Source organism: Sciurus vulgaris, assembly GCF_902686455.1.
Source record: "Sciurus vulgaris genome assembly, chromosome: 11".
NCBI lineage: Eukaryota > Metazoa > Chordata > Mammalia > Rodentia > Sciuridae > Sciurus > Sciurus vulgaris.
In genome coordinates, this window is record NC_136472.1 from 39551688 (window position 1) to 39575883 (window position 24196).

The following is a 24196-nucleotide window of genomic DNA, read 5'->3' on the forward strand; positions in this document are numbered from 1 at the left end:
TGAAGGGGAGATCCAAGATGGCGAACTAGAGGGAGGCTGCATTCCTTGTCACTCTGTAACACGGATTTCAAGCAGAGGATATCTGAATTCTCTGTGAGGAAGTCTTTGCTGCTTATCGATCCCTGCTGTTTACTCCATTTGTCCACTGTAATCACCTGCAGTCTGCCAGCATATTGACTACTTTTTGAGTACAGACTGTTCACTTACTGCCGCCTATCATCCCCCATTTGCCCGTCTGCCTGCCTCTTGCCTGCCCATCACCTGCCCATCACCTACCACCAGAGCTCCACCTGCCAATAGTCCACTGGTTGCCTGCGGACTGACCACAAACTGCCAGTGGATCATCAGCTGCCTGCCATTGCCTGGAAGTCCACTATCACAGTACCCACAGGTTTGTTACAAGCGGCTGCTGCCATTTGGAGATAACAGCCAGGACCTGCAGGAACCCTGGTCCGACTAACCATGCTTCGTCTACAAGACCCCAGACAGAATGACTGCCTCTGTCTCCAGGACCCCTCAACCAGGCCAACCACACCCCGCCTCCAGGACCCCTGCCCGACCAGCTGCACCCTGCCTCTAGGACCGCCAGCCCAACCATGCCCATGCCCCAAGCTGCTGCTCCCCATTTGCCAACACATTTGGAAGCCAGTATAGCCATCTTGGATTATCATGGAAGCAGAAGCTCCCATCTTTAGGTGGGGCAAATCCCATCCTGAGATGCCTACTGGAGACTGGAAGCTCACCATCAGATACCTCTCATGTATCAGGCTACTGAAGACTGGGAGGTCTGAATCGTATATGACTGTTATAATGTAGATTTTTTTTCTTTCTCCTTTTAGAAAATTTTTACGTTTTTATTTATTTTTCTTCTCTATTTTCCTTTTGTTTACTTGTTTCCTCAGAGTCTTTTTCTCCCTTTTCTCATGCTAACAACCAGCTTCTTTTGATTACACTTTCACTCTTTTCTACGATATAGAACTTCTATACTCTTTTATTATCCCTTTAACAGCTATATCCTATACCCCTCCCCATCCTCTTTGTCCTCCATTAGAAACTGCAGACCTTATTGCAAATCTATTTGTTATACTGAAGATAATAATTGATCTCATCCTCTCTGTTTATTATGACAATATTGTTAACATCTTAATAGGGGCTATTTGGTTTAGGTTTGCATATTATCTGTACTGGATGCTACTAATATTGATCTACCCTTTAAAGAAGAGGTTTTGGAAACCTGGAGGGTCACTATAAACTTATGGGGGGAAATTGCAATACCGCAGATCTGCACTGCTAGAGGAAGATATGTGAACAACATGAAAAAACAAGGGAATAAAATGTTCCAAACAAGCCTAGATTCTATATTAATAGAATCCAGTGACAGCATGGTAGAAGAAATGTCAGGAGTTCAGAATAAACATAATTAAAATGATTTGTGAAGCAAAGGCTGAGATAAGAGAGCAAATGCAGGTAATGAATGATCACTCCAATAAACAGTTGAAAAAGCAACTGCAGGAAGCAAAAGATCATTTCAACAAAGAGAGAGATTCTCAAAACAAACAAACAAACAAACAAAAAAAACCCAGAAAACCTTGAAATGACGGAAACAATAAACAAAACCAAATAAAAAACTCAATGGAAAGCATCACCAACAGACTAGATCACCTGGAAGACAGAACCTCAGACAATAAAGACCAAATATTTAATCTTGAAAACAAAGTTGATCAAACAGAGAAGATGGTAAGAAATCATGAACAAAACCTCCAAGAACTATGGGACATCATGAAAAGACCAAATTTAAGAATTACTGGGATTGAGGAAGGCATGAAGCTATAAACCAAAGGAATGAACAACCTATTCAATGGAATAATATCAGAAAATTTTCCAAACCTGAAGAATGAAATGGAAACTCAAATACAAGAGGCTTTCAGAACACCAAATGCACAAAATTACAACAGATCCACACCAAGGCACATTATAATGAAAATGCCTAACATACAAAATAAAGATAGGATTTTGAAGGCTTCGAGAGAAAAGCATCAGACTACATATAGGGGAAAATTAATACAGATATCAGCAGATTTCTCAGCCCAGAACCTAAAAGCTAGAAGAGCCTGGAACAACATATTTCAAGCTCTGAAAGAACATCGTTGCCAACTGACAATCCTATACCCAGCAAAACTAACTTCAAATTTGAAGACAAAATAAAATCCTTCCATGATAAACAAAAGTTAAAAGAATTTACAAATAGAAAGCCTGCACTACAGAATGTTCTCAACAAAATATTCCATGAGGAGGAAATGAAAAACAACAATGGAGGTCAGCAAAGGGAGGAGCTACCTTAGAGAAAAACCACTCAAAGGAGGAACCAAGCCAACTTAAAAACCAAAAATAAGCCAAATGACTGGGAATACAAATCATATCTCAATAATAACCCTGAATGTTAATGGCCTAAACTCATCAATCAAAAGACACAGACTGGCAGAATGGATTAAAAAGAAAGAACCAACAATATGCTGCCTGCAAGAGACTCATCTCATAGAAAAGGACATCCACAGACTAAAGGTGAAAGGATGGGAAAAAACCTACCATGCACACAGACTCAGTAAAAAGTGGAAGTTTCCATCCTTATATCAGATAAAGTGGACTTCAAGACAAAATTAGTCAGAAGGGATAAAGAAGGACATTTCATACTGCTTAAGGGAACCTTGAATCAGGAAGACATAATGATTGTAAATATTTATACCCCAAACAACAGTGCATCCATGTACATCAAACAAATCCTTCTCAATTTCAGGAATCAAATAGACCACAACATAATAATTCTGGGTGACTTTAACACTGCTGTCACCACTGGATGGATCTTCCAAACAAAAACTAAACAAAGAAACCACAGAATTCAATAACACAATCAATAACTTAGACTTAACAGACATATATAGAAAATTCCATCCATCAACAAGTGAAGACACTTTCTTCTCAGCAGCACATGGATCCTTCTATAAAACACCATATATTATGCCACAAAGCAGTCCTTAGTAAATGCAAAAAAACAGATATTACCTTGTGTTCTGTCATATCATAATGGAATGAAATTAGAAATCAATGACAAAATAAAAAACAGAAACTATTCCAACACCTAGAGACTAAATAATATGCTATTGAACAAAGCATGGATAACAGAAAACATCAGGGAGGAGATAAAAAAAATTCTTAGAGATAAATGAGAATGATGATAGAACATATCAAAATCTCTGGGACACCATGAAAGAAGTACTAAGAGGAAAATTCATTGCATGGAGCGTATTCAAGAAAAGAATAAAAAGTCAACAAATAAATGACCTAACATTACATCTCAAAGCCCTAGAAAAAGAACAACAGAACACCAAAAGTAGCAGAAGGCAGGAAATAATTAAAATCAGAGCTGATTATCAATGAAATTGAAACAAAAGAAACAATTCAAAAAATTAAAACAAAAAGTGGGCTCCTTGAAAAAGTAAACAAAATAGATAAAACCTTAGCCACATTAATAAAGAGGTGGAGAGAGAAATCTCAAATTACTAAAATTCATGATGAAAAAGGATATATCACGACAGATACCACTGAAATACATAACATAATTAGAAGCTACTTTGAAAATCTATATTCCAACAAAATAGAAAATATTGAAGACATCGACAAATTTCTAGAGACATATGATCCTCCCAAACTAAACCAGGAGGACATATACAATTAAATAGAGACTGGTGAAAACACCTAATTAGAAGTCTGTTGCAACAGCTCAATGAAATGCTGAGTTCTTGTAGATGGTGAGGAGTGAGCTGATGGGGATGGTTGTAATAAAAATTTGATCATGGTCATCTGGAAGAAACTAGTTTTAGATTCATGTTTTAGATCACAGACTACTAATGGTTTGTTCTAGAAACAAAAAAGGAAATATAATAATTGCAAAGCAGTCTGAATTGGGAAAGAAGTCTACAAGTTTACTAGGATTGGCCATATCTATAGTAATATCTTTGAATCTAAGACTGACTTTATATTATGCTAATTTCCTTGTGTAATGAAATGAGGATTCTTTAGAAATATATGTATTATCAAATATCTATGCTAATAGATTCTTTGGGATACTAGTTGTTTCACATCACTTTAGTAGTCAAAATTGGTCCTAAGTCTGGAAAAAAGTTGAGAAGTACATTATGAAACAGTTTAAGTCTCAAAGCACAACTCTTTTTATACAAAAGAGCTCAGCAGGAATACAGACAAACCTAGGTTTAGATTCCATGTTCTCATTTTCTCAGTCATAACATCTGTGTATCAGGAGTAATAATGCACATCTCACAACACTGCTATTACTTCCTGTCATACATTATAAGTAATTTTTTTCTTGGCTTGTTCCTTAAAATAGTAGCTTTTATACTTACCTGTCAATTGTTTACAGAAAGACAGTGCTTCCTAAAACATTTCCTCTATTAGCCATGGAATAAACTGAAACACATACCCAAAGATTTGGATATATGGTTTGGGGCCAATACAAAATTGTAAAGTTGTATTTTAATTAGAATAATGTGCATGCTGAGCACAACCATATTTAAGAATAAAATGCCAATCTTTGGGTAAAATTGGCCTATCAAGAAAATGTGCCAGTTTTATACTTAAGATGTCTCAGATTAGAAATCTAGCTAGCATGTTGTGTGTTCTGGTACCTGTGGCAAAAAGCCAAGAAAACCAGAACAATTCAACCTAAAACCAAGTTTCCCAGCCAGGGCAAATGTTAAAGGTTTATGTACTGAAAATTTATTTGCAGATGTGCTTTAAGCTAAAAAAAAAAAAAAAAAAAAACCTAACAAAACAAAAAAACTTAAAAAGGCAGGTTATAGCCAGAAAACTAATAGTAGAAAGTCTTAATTGTGAATATTTAAAACTTTACCTGTTTTCTTCTTTTTATCAGAATCTGCATCCAATGCATTTAAGGGAGTAGAGATGTTTTTATAAACATCATGACTGCATACAGCAGGATCTTCTTCATCAGAAGAAAATGAAGATAAATGTTCCAAGTTTTTAAGTTTGTTATCAGCTTTTTCTGATGGACTATTATTGCCTCCAGTTTCAGACACTAAAGGTGCGGGTACTGTAGATGAAGTCTTTGGAAGTGGTGGGGGACAAAATGTACGAACAATCTGGGTTCCAGGTCGTCTGGTCCTGTTAGGCATTCGGACAGCAAGAGTGGAAAACTGTTGCTTGGGCCCAGATTTCAGAAAATCCAAGAAAGAAGCAATAAATCCTGTTTTGACTTCTGGCTGTTTTTCCTCTACTTCTTTGATCTTCTGTCTCATTTTTTCTTGATGCTGATAACCATCATGGCAGCTTTCTGAGGAAGGGGGAGTATATGGTAAATATATATCTGTTCCCATGGGATTCTGGCGTTTGCCTTGGGAAGGTCTTTTCAGATGTTTCTGATTATTGTTATCTTCATCTTTAATTTGTCCTTTTCCTTTAGCTTTTTTCTTTGGAAGGTTAAAATGAATTAGATCTTGGTTTTCTTCTTCAGTCTTCACACTGATTGGATCCCCAGGTTGGGCCATGGCCAACAGTGCAAGTGCACTTCTTGTGGGGTTCACTGATATATTACTATCATCAGCACTTAAAGTAAATTCACTCTCTGATGTAGCACTTTCTCCACTTATGCTTCTACTACTAGAAACAAACTCTTGGTTTCTGTTATTATTTAATGTATTATCAACAGGAACTTCACTGTCTTCTTCAGATTCATGATTGGTAGCAGACTGTTTCTTGAATGAGACAGAGTTTTGCTCCTGGACTTCATGACTTGGTCCAATTACTGCTGAAGTTACTTTAGTTGGTGTATTTTGACCAGGTGTTTCAACATGCTGTTGATCAAGAGTCATTTTTGACTGAAGGGTAGGTATGGATGAAAGGTTTACAGTAACCTGATTCCCATTTAAAGAAATTTCATCTATATTCTGTGGTTTTCCTACTGTAGCTGTTATAGAGTTAAAATCTGAAGTCACATGACTGACATCTAATGTTGGCTGAAAATGAGATTTAGAATCACCACCTTCAACAGCCTGCATGCTTTCACTTGAAGCTGACTTTGGAAAATCAGAAGGTGTAACTCCACAAGCTGCTGCTGTAGCTGCTAAGATATCATCTACATTTGATAAAATATTTCTTTCATCACTGAGAAGCATTGCCTCTGGAAAACATATTGATCCAAGAGAAACAAACTGATTCTTTGAATCATGTTGATTTGTTTCATTGAAATGGCCCTTTGTTGGAAGATGCTGTAATGGTTTTGAGGATTCAGAGAGGTCCATTTTCATAATTTCAGAATTTTGAGGATGAATCTGCTGTTGAGAATGATCACCATTGCTCTGAATAATATGACCATCCATTTGTAGGAAAGGATTCACTACTTGTTGAGGACTTTGGACACGTTGAACTTGTAAAGATGCCTTTACTTGTCCTAAACCTGCCTGCAGTATTGACTGTTGAAGAATCTGTAAATCACATGCAGAATCCAAAAGCAGCTGTGTATTAGGAAGAGATGTCTGATGGCTATGTCCTAAAGCATGATTTGGAATTTGAATCTGAGATGCATTAATTATTTGCTCATGCTGTTCCTGGACCTTGGCTTCATGAACCTTATGTATAAGAGAATGCTGTTGGCTTAGATCTTTAGCATTCAGCCTTATTTGTGGAGTTTGCATTAAATCAGTTTTCTTAAGATCAAGGGTTGCTGCATTATTGGCTTGGCCAATTTGCTGGTTAAGTTGTGTCACTGAACCAACCAAGTTTTCTTCTTTTTTTGACCCTTGTGGAGTAATCCCAACAACTTGATCTTCAAGATGGCAATTACTTCTGATTACACTCTGAGAATATCTGTCATCTGCCTTTGATACCTTGTAAGTTGATTCTTGAGCATTCATTTCCCCATCAGATAGCCTTTGCGTTGATGTCTCTAGAGATGTCTGTGGCTGCAATGCTTGTAACTCTTGAATTGGAAAATCATCTTCTTGCTTTGAAGATGTATACACATTTGAGTCAAGTTTTCTTTCAGCATAAGACTTTGGATCTGGGGAAGGTACATTATTTTGTAATGTCCGACAATGAGTAGAGGATGCAAAAGATGATGACTGAATAGCAGGCAAAAATTTCTGGGACTGGGGAGATGATGACCCTTGAGTCTGAGCATTTTGAGAAGAATGAATGGAAATATAATTCTGGGTTGAGTTAGAGTCTGGCAATTTCTGAGCCCGAGAGGCAGAAGAATAAGAAAGAGATGGGGCTGTTAATGTCAGGGACTGCCCTGAAGCATAGCTTTCTGAAGGACTAACAACTGACAACACTTGTGATTGAGATGAATAACTAACCTGTGTCTGGCTACCTGGTGATAAACCCTGAGAGTGACTAGATGAATAACTTTGAGACGGACTAACTGAAGACAGATCTCTTGTATGATCAGGGTAATTCTCATTTGTAACTGAAGATAATACTTCTTGCTGATTGGATGAATAACTGAGTGTTTGACTTTCAGAAGTTATAGGCTGAGAAGACCCAGAAAAAGTCAATGTTTTATACAAGGATGGCAATTTCTCCACTTTGCTGGACCTATAAACCTGTGAATGAACAATAGATGGTGCATTGTGTGGCTGTACTAAACCATAATTTTGGGACTGACTAACTGATAACAGGCTTGGTAGCTGTGCTGTAGAATAAATCTGTGCTTGACCTGATATTACCGAACTCTGGTTATGTAAAGGTTTGGCATAGCTTAGTGTTTGCACAGGAGGAATTACACTTTGAGGTTTTGGGATCTTAGTTGATGTTAGTGGTTGTTTTGTAGAACAGTTATTTACTGTTGTAGTAGGAGCAGCATACCCTGATGATGGAATTACAGATGAGTAAGACTGAGCAAGTTCCACAGAGACCTGTGGGGTCTTCTGTTGCAAGCCTCCATTGCTCACCTGAGTAGAATCTCCAATTGGGCTACAGGATAAGGATGACTGCCTAGTTGTTTCCTGAAAGCTAACTACATTTGTATTTGATAGGTAACTATGTAAGGAATGCTGTGAACCAGTCAGTTGTGCCTGAATAGACTGGGTACCTGAAGGCCGCTGATGGTGTTTAATAACACTACATTCTCGAAGAAGAGCTCTTTCAATGGAAGCAGTAGAATTAGTGAAGAGAGTTGAATTGTAGGCTTGAGGAGTCTGCTGGGCTCCCCCAAGTGCTGAAGGCAACAAACTAAACTGAGGTTGTAAAAGATGGGGTGCAGACTCTTGAGCCGAGCGATATGTTGAAGACTGAGGTGGTATGCTGTTACTTAATGCAGAACTGCCCAGGCGTTCAAATGCCAAAGCAGTTGGAACAGTTCCTTGGGAAGTCTTAATTTGCAGCAAAGGGTCATGAGGATTTAAAATTCCATTTGCTGTAGTGTTAAAAGTTGAATCCTGAAGCACCAAAGGTGAGGTGGTGGCAAAGTTTCTATTGCTAAAGGTGGTAGGATGCTGATAAGCAGAAGGGGCAGGTGGTGGAAGAGTTCCAGTGGTTGGCAAAGGTCCAGTAACAAACAGCTCAGTTGCTGCTGAGGAATGCATACCTATGAAGAGAAAGCAGAAAGATTTTTATGCAGTTATAGAACAAATAAATAAATAAATGCTTTCATAGAAGTGAATTACATAACCCTTAACCCATCAAAATATCTGTAAGGCTAAAAGTCTGATAAATGAGTTCTCTATATAAATATTGAAAATTATATTTCAAAATAGTTCACTTTCTTAAAGCAAAAACAATCTTCTAAATATATCAGCAATTCATATCTATAATGGTAATAGAATATAACTGGACAAGGCCATATTAAAATTAAGAAACCAGTAAAAATGTAAGTAATCAATAGTGATTAATTTACCTTGAGTTCCCAATGCACAATACCAACAAATAAAAATGTACAAAACATAAAACTGAAAATCAACACTAAACTGCCTATATCCAACATGATAAATCAATCTAAAAATAACAGTGAAGTTAACATCAAAAAGGTTATTTTACCAAAATATATTCATTTAAAAAAATCTCTTGCATTTCAAGGTTGACTTCCTACATAACAACAGACTTCCCAATAACAATAGATGGATAATTATAATGCAAGACTGATCTGATATTAATATCGTCAATAGACTGTTAACATTTCAGGACAGCATTCTAGCCACACACAGCAAAAGGATATACCCTTTTGATCCCGAAGTTCCACTTCTAAAAATTATTCCATGAAAATAACTAGACACCAAGATATTTGTACAACCTATTTACTATAGTGTTTATAATGAGTATAAAAACCAAAACCTACAAAAAAATTATGTCATATCCTAATAATAAATATTGATTAGGTAGAAATATATGGTTTGACATAGATAGTCAAGAAGAATAAATACCAAGCTATTACTTTCTCTCTAAAAAAAGTGGAACTACTATAGCATGAACTAGGTAGGTTGAGGATCATAAGCTAGCCTGGCCAACTAAGCAACATCCTATCTCAAAATAAAATTAAAGCTGGGCACAGTGGCGCACGCTTGTAATCCCAGCGGCTCAGGAGGATCGCAAGTTCAAAGTAGCCTTGGCAAAAGTGAGGTGCTAAGCAACTCAGTGAGACCCTGCCTCTGAATAAAATACAAAATAGGGCTGGGGATGTGGCTCAGTGGTTGAGTGCCTGAGTTCAATTCTTGGTACTCATCCCCCACCAAAGAAATGAATAAATAAAAATAAAGAAAAAAGCGGGGAGGGCAGGGGAGTCTAGGGTCAAGGCTTCAATCCCAGTCCCCCACCAGTTACCACTGCCAAAAAAAAAAAAAAAGAAGAAAGGAAGGAAGAAAATTATTTCTGAAAGGAAAAACCGAAGCCATGCTTTTCAAATATTGTTCTATCTTACACTAAATCATTAACGATCCTTTTAGAAGCAGGAAAAAAGTGTTGCTAGGTATGGTAAGGAGCTCTATTAATGGGATTTATATCAGAATGAGCCAATATTTAAAAATATCTTCTCAGGGTTAGTGGCATAGCTCAGTGGTACAGCACTTGCTTATCATGCACATGGCTCTGAGCTCAACCCTCAATACTACAAAACAAACAAAACTCTTAAATACAATGACATTTCTTTAAAACAAAACAACCTCTCCCAAAAATTTCATGTCATCCTACCAAAAATAAAAATATACGAATAATTTTTGAGATGTTGAAAATTGAAATTAAAAAATCAAATAAAGAAAAAGTTCATGTAGGCCTTACAATTATTGTTACAAATGAGTACAATAAGCTGGGTACAGTGGCACCTGCCTGTAAATCCAGTGTCTCAGGAGGCACTCCCATTGGAGGCCAGCCTGGAAACTTAAGACCCTCAGCAACTCAGTGAGACCCTGCCTCAAAAGAAAACCAACAAAGGATGGGGGATATAGCACAGTAATAAACTGCCCCTGCGTTTAAACCCTAGTATCAAAAAAAAAAAAAAAAAAAAAAAAAAAAGGGAGAAAGAGAGGAAGGAAGAGAACAACAGGGAGAAAGGAAGGAAATGGGTACAACTTATTATCAACTTGTAAAGCTTTTGAATTTTTTTAAGGTGCTGGGACTAAGCCCAGGGCTTCAAGTATGATAGGCAAGTGATCTTAACACTGAATTACAACCCTGCCTCCAAACTTGTAATGTCTTTTATTAAGTGATGATTTGATCTGTTCGATTAAGGACAACTTTACAGAATACTAATGACAAAATGAGTCCTAACATTAATATTTTACTGTACTACATACCCAGTCAGAAGACATTAAAATAATTGAAATTTAACCTTTGCTCCTCTCAAATAGACAAGTACTTAAACTGCCAAATACAAACTTTACATTAGAGTTTATCTTTAATGATTACCAACCCTTCAATATGAGCTTGCTGGTTTTCAGAGTGCTAAAACTGAATTCCTGCTTACAATTCTTGAATTTTATACACCTTAAAATTATAAAAAAAAAAAAAAAATTTCCAAGTTTTAAAGCCTTTGGAATTCAATAATTAATATCACTCTCAGGCACATTACCATAATGATAAGACTACAGAAATGTATTTTGACCAGTTATTTTTAGAGGACTTCAAAAAAGAATCACCTGTCTGCCAGGATGGAGCCCTGAATTGTGGTAAAAGAGTAGTTCCTGAAGAAGCAGCCTGAGCAGTTCGGGACTCAACAGTGGAGAGAAAATTCATCACGGAAGATTCCTTAGTGTTAGTGCTGGCACTGTTCACACTAGTATCAAATATTCCTGAAAGACCTACAAAATAAAGGATAAAATAAATCCCGTAAAAATAAATACTTTAAATAAAATTCTATCCCTACTCTATTTCTGAAAATTGAGTTAAAATAATTCTATAATCCTAAACTGTTTTACTTTCAAATAGTAAGCAAGTATTGGCATGCTCAGAAGAGCTTTTCGCTCTTTGCTTTCTTCCGAGGTGCTGGGGATTCAAACCCTGGGCCTGTGCACACGCTCAGCAAGCGCTCTACAGGCTAAGCTATTCACCCGCTAGTAAGCAAGTACTAATTTGACCAAGCATATTAATAATTTTAAGTCCCTAAAGATGCAAAAAAGATGTCTCAATCTATTAATTATATAGCTTTTAATGTCATTTTCATTTTAACACTTCCCTGGTATTTCCCATACACATTATATTTATAACCCAAAAGAGAAAAATGATTTTTCTTCTTATTCACTAAATGTATACAGATTCATAGTATATTTCACAATAGAACTGTTACCAGTTGGTTGAGGTGTGGCGGCATATCCAGGAATCTGATGAGAGGCTACAAACGTCTGTCTCTGAAGGAGATCTGTTTCAGACTCTGAGGGATGTCCTTCTTCATAACTTAAACTAGAGGATATTAAAAATCAGTAACCACACAATGAATCCCACTGTTAAGTATAATTACAACACACCAATAAAATAATCAGTAACCAAAAACAGAGTTCAAACCATACCATCAACAAATTTCTAGAACAACTATTAAAAGTCATAAAAGTTGGCCAGCAGTGGTGGTGCATACTTGTAGGCCCAGTGACTTTGGAGGTTGAAGGAGGATTGCAAGTTCGAGGGCAGCCTTTAGTGAGAACCTGTTGAAGGAAGGAAGCCAGGGAGGAAGGAAGGAAAAGGAAAAGGAAAAGGAAAGGGTTAGGGATGTGGCTCAGTGGTAAAGGGGCCCTGGGGTCAACCCCTGCCTTCCCAAAACACAGAAGACATTATCTCAGCCAAGGAGCACCTGGAACTAGAAAAAAACAAACAACAACAAAAAGTAGTAGAAATCTTTGACCAAATTCCTAGTCTGTAGATAAGTACATCAAATATAATCTGATAATACTGTCACATGCGAAAAATAAAATGAAAATTTACTACAGAGAAGATTGATGCATAGCATTTTCCTTAATTCAACTTTATTCTGAACAGCTTTTACTAGGAGAGGTAACATGATACAGTGCAAAGAGGAACATCTGGAAACCAGGAGAACCTAATTCACTGTCCAAACTCTCTGGATTACAGTGTGATTTATATAAGTGACTCAATTATTGTCAGACTAATTTCCTCATTTGTATGAAAAAGGAACCAAACAAAATAATCTCAAAAACCTCTTTAGTTCTAACATTCTATGGATCATCAGATAGTTCAAATAGATAATTAATATTATTTCCCAATAACTCACCCAGAAAATTGAACTCAAATATTCTGAGAGCAATTCAGAACAAGATTTTTCCACTTTTTGTTTTTACTTTCAACATTTTAAACCAACAAAATTCAAAACAATACAATGAATACCCATATTCCCACAATAAAGATTTGTCAACTGTTAACATTTTGTCTCTTAGACACATATGCACTTTCTCTCTAACCATTTGAAAATAACTGAAAGACACCATGGTGCTGCATCTCTAAATATTTCAGCTATATCTCCTAAGAATAAAGACATTCTCTTAAACAACCAAACATTATTAGATCTGAAGAAATCTAACATAAATTCAGTAATCATGTAATACAACTGTCATATTCCAGTTTTCTCAATTGTTGTCCAATGATCTGGAATTTTTAAGCTCTTTCTAATAATGATCTAATCAAAGTTAAAGAACTCAATTTGGTTTAGTTAGGATCAGGAGCTCCACCCTGCCCCTAATCTCACATCCCTTTTGTCTTGATTTTATGACATTGACTTCTTTTTTGAGGAATCCAGGTCAAGTGAACTGTAAAATATTCCAAATTCTGGATTCGTTTGGACAAATTTCCTGCCTCCTCCAGCCATACCCTACCACTTCAGTTATCACTCAGTTAATCCCTATCAGGAATAAGACTCTTACAACCCAATCATTTCTCCTCTGAACCTTCTTGCATTATCTCACATGTAAGCTTTTGGGAGGCATCCCATATTCAAACCATAACATTCCGCCCTGGCCCCCAAAAGTTCACAATTATCTGACGATGCAAAATACGTTTAGTTCATTTCCAAGAATCTCCATAGTCTCAAAGTTCTAAGTGTGTTCAAGTCCAAAGTCTTCTCTGAGGTTCAAGGCAATCTCACAGTGTGAGCTCCTATAAAACTAAAAGCAATTTACAAGTATCCACTATATAATGGTGTGGAATAAATATTTCCATTCACAAAAAAAGGGGCATAGAAAGAAAGGATAGGACCAGAGTAAGACTGAAATCCAGCTGGGCAAACAAGTCCTATAACTCCACATTCAGCATCTGGAGCACATGGTATGATGTCTTCACTAAAGGGCTTGTGTAGCTCTGCCCCTGTGGCCTTGTTTGTTGTAGCCCAAGTGACCTTTCTGTTGGTTTGTCTCTTCTCGATTCCTACAGCTTTCCTAGGATGGTGTCCCACATTACTGGCATTTCTTAATCTTGGTGGTCTCCACTGCAGCTTCAGCTTCCTCCTCACATCTCCACGCTTTGACTTCTCAGGGGGTACCTGCAGGGACTCTGACCCTATTGCACTTTGCCTAGCTTTCCAGGCCTTCCTTTGAAAATTTGGTGGAAGTCCCCATGAACCCCTAATTCCAGCAGCCTGTATTCCCACAGAACCAGTACGATGTGGTTGACACCAAGTTCTGCCACCATCTTGAACAGCAGCCCAGGTTCCAGGGACCCTGGCTGCAGCAGCCTCTGAGTGTCTGGGTGGCTGAGCACATTGAAAAAACTTCTAGGACCCCTTGTGCAAAAAGGGTGCTCCACTGCTCTCTTCTTAAGAGAATTTTCATCTTTACTCCCTTGAACTTTAGATGGTTGTGGTCTTGCCAACTCCTGAGATGCCCTCAAGCCATATTTCATAATTACTGTCTCTAAGCAAAGTCTTTAGCATTTTAGGGCAGTAATGTCTTTAATAACTGTAACTTCCTTAGCCCTAGTTTTACTCTGGCCTTTCAAGTCCACTTTCAAGTCCAAAAATTTTTTTTGTAGTTGCAGATAGACAGAATGCCTTTATTTGTTTATTTTTATGTGGTGCTAGGATCAAACCCAGTACCACACACATGCTAGGCAAGCGCTCTGCCACTAGCTGTAGCCCCAGTCCCTGCCCATTCTAATTAGGTTGTTCTCTTACTGAGTTTTGGAAGTTGCTTACATATTCTATAACCCAAGTCCTTGGCAGATATATGTTTTACATATATTTTCTCCCAGACTATAGTTTTCATTCTCACAATATCTTTGAAAGAACGATTCTTAATTTTGATGAAATTTTAATTGTACTTTTAAGTACTTAATTGTACTTTTAGTATTATAGCTAAAAAATTCTTCGTCTAAACCAAGGTCTCATTTTGTCTTGTGCTTTCTTCAAGAAGATTTATAGTATAGATTGAGTACCCTTAATCCAAAATGTTTGGAACCAGAAGAGTTTCAGATTTCAGAGTTTCTAAGAGAGAGGACAGGGGTGCAGTAGCTCAGCGGTAGAGGATGTGTTTAGCATACATCAGGCCCTGGATTTAATCCCTAGCAACAAAAACAAACAAAATTAATTTCTTGAACTTTGAAATATCTGCATAGACTTTACAGATAGAACATGGTAATTTGAAAATCTGAAATCTGAATGTTCCAAATCTTCAAGTTGTTGAGTCACCTCAGTGCCCAAAACCTTGGATTTTGAGCTGGGCACAGTGGCACATGTCTGTAATTCCAGTTCTAAGGAGGCAAAGAGAGCAGGACTATAAATTCAAGGCCAGCCTGGGCAACTTGGTGAGACTGTCTCAAAATAGAAAATAAAAGGTGTAGCTCAGAGGAAAAGCGTCCCTGGGTTAACTTCCCAGTACCATCAAGGAAAAAAAGAAAAAGAAAAAAAAAACCTTTTGGAATTTGGATCAGGGATACTACACTAAACTACACCCCCAGTCCTTTCTATTTTTGAAGCAGGGTGTTACTAAATTGCTGATGGTCTCACCAACTGAGGTGCTAGAATTACAGGTGTGGGCCACCACACCTGTAATATATATTGACTTTATATATTCAATTCTTTTTTTTTTTTTTTTTTTTTTTGCGGTGCTGGCGATCAAACCCAGGGCCTTGTGCTTGCAAGGCAAGCACTCTACCGACTGAGCTATCTCCCCAGCCCTATATATTCAATTCTTTACCCACTGAATTGTCTTGGTACCTCTGTCAAAAACCAACTAACCGTATATTTCTTGAATATTCTGTTATAGTGACTAACAAGCCTGTTCATATAACAGAGTTTGATAACTGTAGCTTTGTGTTATGCTTTGGATGTGAGATATCCCCCAAAAGCTCACATGTGAGACACTGCAGGAAGGTTCAGAGGAGAAATGATTGGGTTGTAAGAGTCTTAACTCAATCAGTGAATTAATCCCTGATGGGATTAATTAAAGTGGTAGGGTGTGGCTGGACGAGACTAGAAACTGGGATCTGGTTTTGGGGGTATATATTTTGTATCTGGAGAGCAGAGTCTCTCTCTCTCTGCTTCCTGAAGAAGCAAGCTGCTTCCCTCTGCTATGCTCTCCCGCCATGATGTTCTGCCTCACCTTGAGCCCTGAGGAATGGAACCTGCCTTCTATGGACTAATAAGACCTCTGAAACTGTGAGCCCTCAATAAACCTTTCCTCCTCTATAATTGTGCTGGTCAGATCATGTAGACACAGCAGCAAAAAGGCTGACTAAAATACTTTATAAGTCTTTAATTCAGTAATGCAAATCTTTTAACTTTTGTTCTTTTTCAAAACTGTTTTGGGCCAGGGCTGTAGCTCAAAGGTGGCACACAGTACTTACTTACCACGTGCAAGGTCCTCTCAGCTCAATCCCCAGCACCACATAACAAACAAGGTTATTCCAGGTATTCTCATATAAATTTTAGTTAGCTTACCAGATTATATCCAAAAAAATAATAATAATAAAATAAAATTGAGGGGCAGGTACTGGAGATTGACTCAGGAGAGCTCTACCACTGCTGTATCACCAATCCTTTTAGTTTTTTACTTTGAGACAGGGAATCGCGAAGTTACCCAGGAGGCCTTGATCTTGCAATCCTCCTGACTCAGTCTATTAAGCAGCCAGCATTATAGGCACTCACAACCACACCTAGCTTCATCGTGGTTTTGATTTGCCTTTACTTAATGATGTTGAACATTTCTGCAATTACTTACCATTTGTCTGTTTTCTTTATCCTTGGCAAAAATCTACTGAGATGCTTTGCCCATGTTTTAAGAGCGTTATTTGTTTTATTATTGAAGTGTAAGAGTTCTGAACATATGACAGATATAAGTCCCTGGTAAATATATTTATGATTTTTAAATATTGTTTTCCTTTCTGTGGGTTTCATTTTACTTTCTTTTTATATCATTTGCAGCATAAAGTTCCCCCCACACTACTGGGAACTGAACCCAGGGATGTTCTACCACTGAGCTACATTCCCAGACCTTTTTATTATTATTTTGAGACAAAATTTCATTAAGTTGCCCAGGCTGGCCTCAAACTTGTAATCCTCCTACCTCAGCTTCCTGAGTAGGCATGTGCCATTGTGCCTAGGTAGCACACACATTTTTCAATTTTGATGAAGTCCAACTTACTCTTTTTCTTTTGACACTCATTTTTTTTTGATAGTGTATCTAAGAAATCATTATTCAACCCAAGGTCATAAAGATTGATGCCTATAATTTCTCTAAGTGTTTTATAACTTTAGCTTTTACATCTATTCATTATGATCAATTTTTAGTTGTTCTGTATATGGTGTGAGGTAGGAGAAAAACTTCACTTTTTAATACTAATTTTTAGTGAAATTTGTAATTTTTTTTAACAAAAAACCAAGTATCCAAGTTATTTTCAAAATACTATCATTTTATCTACTTTTCAAATGATCATTCCTAGCACACTCCACATTAAGGCAAAGGTAACACACATTATTATGTCCTTATTCTGTTAGATGACAGAGCCTTAAAGCAAGGATACTCTAGTAACAAAGAATACACTTAGTACTCAAATTCAGTCTCTAATATTCTCTGAGAAAAAGGAACCGGGCATCTTGGACAAATGTCTGCTTCTAGTACTAGGGCAGGAAATATACAAGAGGAGCCTGCAGCATCATACAGAACCAAAAAGTAAAGAAGGGCTCCAAAAAGGAAACAAACAGGAGAGTGGAAGGGAAGAAGGAAATCAGCAAGCACATATATTTATGTTAAAGGGACTCAGAAGTCAATTTAAAAATCTCCCAATAGCCTGTAATCTTAGTGACTCAGGAGGTTGAGACAAGAAGGTCACAAGTTCCAGGCCAGCTTAGGACCTTATAAGCAGCTTAGTGAGACCCTTTCTCAAAATAAAAATAGAACAGGGCTAGGGATGTAACTTAGTGGTAAAGTGCCCCTATGTTAACCAAAAAACAAAAACAAAGACAAAAAAAATCTCCCAATGACCAAAGTTAGAATATTTTGAGCACAAAATAAAATAGTATTGTATTATAATTCAAAGTATAAAATACAAATTATATACCCATGAGGCTATGTGGATCTATTAAATAAATGAATAAATAAATAAATGGGGAGGAGTCCCTTGAAGAATTCCACACAATTTATGTATATACTCTACCCTCAAGGAATGGTACTATAACTCACCTAGTCCTTAATTGTGTACTATACACTGCAACATCCTTCAAAGAGTACAGTACTGAATGGGGAAAAAAAATAATTCTGTAGTATGGAAACCTCTGTGGCAAATGGCAGTCTTTGCTGCTGTTTATCCCATTTGTCCACTGGGGTCACTTGCAGTCTGCCAGCATATCGACTACTTTTTGAATGCAGACTGTTCACTGACTGCCACCTATCATCTGCCATTTGCCCGTCTGCCTGCCTCTTGCCTGCCCATCACCTGCCTTTCACCTACTCACAGGGATAAATCATTTTGCTAGTATGTACTTTTGGGAAGAGGGAGTGTTGGGGACTGAACCCAGGGCCTCACTCATGCTAAGCTTACACTCTACCCTCTACCACAGAGGTGCAACTCCAGCTTGAATAGTATGTACCCTTGATATGACATGATAAAAATGACTTTGAACAGAGTGTGATGGCACATGCCTGTAGTCCTAGCTACTCAGGAGACTGCTTTATCCCAGGAGTTTGAGAAAAACCTACCACACCTCAAAAACACAAAAACAAAACAAAAGTCATTTTCCCTTCGTAGTCTCCCTCTCAAAAACTCCAGTCTAACTATAAGAAAAAACACTAGTCAAATTCCACAAGCAGGGCTTCCTGGGGCTGGGGGTATAGCTCATGCACTAAGACCTTGAATTTGATCCCTAGCAACAACCACCAAAATAACAACAAAAGGGCATCCTACAAAATACTCCATCAGTACTCCTCAAACAAAGGTCATCAAAACCAAGGAAAGTCTAAGAAATAGTCACAGACTAGAGAAGATAAATAAGTTAAATGTGGTATCCCTGGGTAGACAGAAAAAGTCATTAAGTAAAAACTATAAGACATACCAAATTATGAACTTTAATTAATAATTAATGCCTCAATTTTGGTTCATTAATTGTAACAAAAGCAGTGCTTTTATAAGTGGGAATGATAGCGGAAACTCAGTGAATGGGAATATGGGCTTCTTTTGTCTTTTTTTTTTTTTTTTTTTTTTTGGGTGCTGGGGATTGAACCCAGGGCCTTGTGCTTACAAGGCAAGCACTCTACCGACTGAGCTATCTCCCCAGCCCCTCTCTTTCATCTTTTTTCAAAACAGTTCTTAAAAATAAAATCTAGGGCTGGAGTTGTGGCTCAGTGGTAGGGCACTGCCTAGCATGTGTGAGACAACTGGGTTCATTCGTCAGCACCACATAAAAATAAAGATATTGTGTCCATCTACAAATACAAATATTAAAAAATAAAGTCTACTTTTTTTTTTTTAATGTAAGCTATGCTAAGGGCAGGGGGGTGTGGCTTAGTGGTAGAATATTTGCCTAGTACATGTAAGGCCCTGAGTTTGAGTCCCAGCAAAACCCCCCATATACACACCAAAATAAGTAAGCTATGCTAAACTTGAACAAAACTTCCTAAGAAAGAATTAAGATGATAATATAATTTGAAAAGAACAGTGGTTTTTTGTTGTGGAGGGATATTCCTTATAAGTCTATGCTAACTCCAATCATTTAACAGGCAAGGAATAATCATACCTCCTAGTTCCTCTCTTTGCCTCTGCTCTTGCCCTGTCTCCATCCTCATCCTGAGTCATCCCCTTGAAAAGTGAAATCAAATCATGAAAGTCCATTGCTCAAACTTCCAAATGATTCCCATCTCACTCCAAGTAAAAGCCAAACTTCTTTCTTTGGCCCTCAATGCACTAAATGATCTATTTGCTGCCTGCCTACACCTCTATATCTCCTGATTTATTTCTTCCTTACTCATTTTTTCTGAGATGGGCACTGCAATATGTTGTTGCCCAAAGTGGCCTCGAATTCCTAAGCTCAAGTGATCCTCCTAACCTCAGCCTTCCCAGTAGCTGGAATTACAGGTAAAGGTATGCTACCCCAGTTTTCGATTCCAGCTACACAGGTGTCTGTCTCATCCCTCAAACTCAAAGCTGGTTCACTACCTCATTTCCCCTTAGGTCTCTGCTCAGACTTGACCTGATCCACCTCATATAAAATAACATCTATCTTCCTTCTATCTTCTTTTTCTACATTCCCTAGCCCTCTTTTTCTCTACAGTTACCAGTAAACACTCAGCATACCATATATTTACTAGTTTGCTTATTATCCACTAAAATGTAAATTCCACGTGGAAAAGGTCTTTTAATGCTAGATCCACAGCGTGAAGGATAGTATCTGGCACTTAGTAGGTTACTCATAAATAATTAGAGTGTGTACTCAGTTTCAGAAAAGAAATCACCTTTAAGTTAGAGTTCAATCATCTTTCAAACAGTCACTGAGTGTCTACTCAATTACCAAGCATCCTACTAAAGGCTGGAGACTCAAAAATGAAAGATTAAATCATAGGTCAGTCCGTGATAATAAAAATATTAATAACTCAAGACTTCTATTAATTTTAGGTACTGCCTGAAGGTTTTCAATCCAGGTTAAAACCTACTTGAGCCATCATGTAATGAGTTTAATTATGGAACCCAAATTAAGAATTCTACACCGAGTTACAAAAAGAGCAATATAAGAGATGCTGTTGAGAAATACCCCCAATAATTCCTTTGGTCCATTCTTTTGGTATGAGGGATTGAAGCCAGGGGTGTTCTACTAATGAGATACATCATCAACCTTATTTTGCAGTAACTGGGATTGAAACTTAGAGGCACTCTACCACTGAATAACATCCTCAGTTCCCCAGCACTTTTACTTTTTAAAAATTCTGAGACAGGGCTTTACCTAATTTGCTGAGGCTGGTCTCAAACTTGTGATCCTCTTGCCTCAGCCTCCCTAGTGGCTGAGATTATAGGCCTGCACTAGTGCGTTTGGTCTCTTTCAACAATTTTATATATGATGTTTTGGAGCTGGAGATGTGGCTCAGTGGTAGAGCTCTGGGCTCAATTCCCAGCACTGCAGGGGGGAAAAAATATATATATATATATACATATATATGTGTATATATATGTATATATGATTTATGATTTTTATACATATATATTTATATATGTGTATATATATATGAATATATATATGTATATATGATTTTGTGGGTCAATTTATCTGTAAGTACAATGAAAGATTATTTGTGATATAAAATTTGCTTTCAGTAAAGTGACAGTAGTTTACTGAATCAAGAAAAACCATTAAAATCCCAAGTTTCTCTTATAAAGTTGAACATAGTTACCATATGGCCTAGCATTTCACTCCTGGAGAACTGAAACAAATGTTCACCAAAAACTTGTACATGAATGTTCATTGTAGGTAGGGTGAGAGTTATATAGCTCAGTGGTAGAGGGCTTAGCAAGCATGTGCAAGGTCCAGGGAGCAATCCCCAGTACTGCCAAAAACAAAAAGTCAAAATAATAGAAACAGTCCACATGACCAACAATTGACAAATGGATAAACAAAGTGTGATACTGCCATACAATGGACTATTATTCAACCACTGAAAGGAATAAATACTGATAGACCCTACAAATTGACAAGCCTGGAAAATATTATACAAGTGAAAGAAATCAAACACAGAAGACCACATAGAATTCCATTTATATGAAATATCCTGAATAAGCAAACCCATGGAGACAGTTACTATGACTGTCTGGGATTGAAGATAAGGGAGAATATAGGTAGGCTGATAGGTATGTTTCTTTATGGGAAAGAAACTACTTCAAAATTGGACAGTAGTAACAGTTGCACAACCCTGTGAATATCCTAAATACTACTGAGCTATATACTTTTAAGTGGCCAATTATATGGTATATGAGTTATGTATCAAAAATTGTAGTCGTCCAACTTTAGTGATCATTAGTTATTTTTCATGAACTATGCAACACTATCAAGAAGGCAGTATATAAATATGCCTTTTGTCATGTATTATTCAATCTCCCACAGTTGGCCCATCTCCATACACCGCACAATAATTTTTAAAAATCTGTACATAAGGTCCTGGGGTTTGGCTCAGTGGTAGAGTACTTGACTAACATGTGGAACTTCCTGAGTTCAATCAAACAGTACTGCAAAAGATAATGAAAAAAGGTTCGGGATGAGGCTCAGTGAGAGTGCTTGAATAGCACACAGGAGGGTCCTGGGTTGGATCCCCAGCACTGCCTCCCCCCAAAATATCTGTATATAATTTAACCCATTTTGCCACATGGTTCCAAATGTAGAATGCCTATGAAAATTTAAATATAGTATACAATATATAATTATGATATGTGATAGAATATGAAGAATATAATTGCAATAATTACAATATAATCATATTGATAATATTAATTACATATAAGCTGTAGATTATGCTTCCCTACCTATTTTAATATACCTGTGTCAATTTTGTTGAAATATTTACAGAAGTGAAAACTTGGGACTCAAAGGGCTAATTTGCTTTAACAAACAAAAGTAAGTTTTTTGGTACTCGGGATTGAACCCAGAGGCACTTTACCACTGAGGTTACATCCCCAGCCCTTTTTATTTAGAGACAGGGTTGTTGAGTTGCTTAAGGCCTCACTAAACTGCCGAGGCTGGCCTCAAACTTTCGATCCTCTGACCTCAGCCTCCTGAGTCGCTGGGTATGCGCCTCCATGACCCAGAAAGAAAACTGTTTTAAGGCAGATAAGAAAGTTGAAATAAAAATCTCATCAAAAATGGCAAGTCATGCACTGAAGGTGGTGTATGATCATAAGAAAAATGCTTTTAAATATAACATTGAGAATGAGCTACCTTATGGTTTATATCTTGATAATAATGTATAAACCAATTCCTTGGGTAGCTCTACCCTTATATCTATAATGCTTAACAAATGAAACACATTCCAAGTTTCAAAGTCAATTAGTAAAAGTTCCATGAAATATGTTAAATCCCACATAAACAAGTCAGTACTTGCATGTAAATTACTTAAGCACTGAATGAATGATTTTTGCCTTTAGTAGTTGTACCACTTCCTTCTCTTTGTGTTAAGAATTTAGCTACTAGAAACTAGAACATAATAAAAACAGAATTCTCCTTAAGCTTTGAAAATGTCTTAAACAAATAAAAATAAATAGGAAAATATTGTCTTAGATCAACTTTCATAGTTAATAAGATAAAAAGTATGTATTCAAAATCAGAAGTTACAGTTCAGTCCTGATGCTGTAAATAAATGCTAGAAGACTTGGGCGAAGCATGTAATCTTGCAGAGCACTAGTTTTCCTATTGTAAAGCCTAATGTTTTTTGTAGTTCTAATATTCTGAGTAAAGATAAACATTTTTACTTTCTATTATATGACAGTCTTTAGTATAAAGTATAAAATTCATATGGAAACTAACAGTGAATTCAGTGAATAACTTTGTATTGGGAGTTCTACCTTATGTCTCCCCCACTTTCACTTATAGGCAAAATATGCTGTAGAACTATTTTATTTTAGCTAATCATTGTCTGAGAATTACAAACAAAAAACTGTATCCAAATAACAATCAGTCCTATTAGAAATTTTTTATCATGAATTTTGAAAGTAATCTAAAGAACCTTGAAGCAAATGGGTAACAGCTATTAAAAGCAAAGGCTCAGTCAGGGAGGAGCAGGGGGCTCACCTACAATCACAGCTACTCAAGAGGATGAGGTAGGAGGATCTAAGTTCAAGGTTAGGTTCAGCACTTAGTGAGACACTGTCTCAAAACAAAAAATAAAAATGGGGTGGGGATGTAGCTCAGTGGTATAGTGCTCCTGGGTTCAGAACAGCAAAACAAAACAACAACAATAACAACAACAAAAAGACAAAGACTTTCAAATAGATGGCAGGATTCAAATATATAAATTCTCTATAAATCCTGTGACTTGAGCTAACTATGTAAGTCTCAGTTTCCTCAACTGTAAAATATGGGTAATAATAACACCTACAACCTTCATCAGTTTGTTGTTAGAATGAATTATAAAGTATATATAGCATTTAGCACAGTACTGCACTCAGGATCAGAATATAGTGGATGCTCAATTAACACTACTATTATTATACTTAAAGTTGAGGTCTACATTTATACAACTGACTTTCACTGACTGCCAAGTGTTTTGCTAGA

General features: G+C 37.0%; 1 protein-coding gene and 1 long non-coding RNA gene across 5 annotated transcripts in view; one reads left to right on the forward strand and one right to left on the reverse strand.

Moving 5' to 3' along the window:
* The window catches only part of LOC306639480, a 66679-nt gene extending 61614 nt beyond the window's left edge, over window positions 1-5065 (forward strand). Inside the window, exon 4 of the long non-coding RNA XR_013757663.1 lies at window positions 4946-5065. This is a non-coding gene — a long non-coding RNA (uncharacterized lncRNA). The remainder of the gene's footprint in view (window positions 1-4945) is intronic.
* Window positions 1-24196, reverse strand: part of QSER1 (glutamine and serine rich 1) — an 87214-nt gene that overhangs the window by 40839 nt on the left and 22179 nt on the right. For all 4 annotated transcript variants that reach the window (XM_079103061.1, XM_079103060.1, XM_079103063.1 and 1 more), the window contains exons 2-4: window positions 11804-11916; window positions 11157-11318; window positions 4925-8617 (exon numbers count right to left, since the gene is read on the reverse strand). In XM_079103061.1, the coding sequence (XP_078959187.1) occupies window positions 4925-8617; window positions 11157-11318; window positions 11804-11916 (3968 nt within the window). The remainder of the gene's footprint in view (window positions 1-4924; window positions 8618-11156; window positions 11319-11803; window positions 11917-24196) is intronic.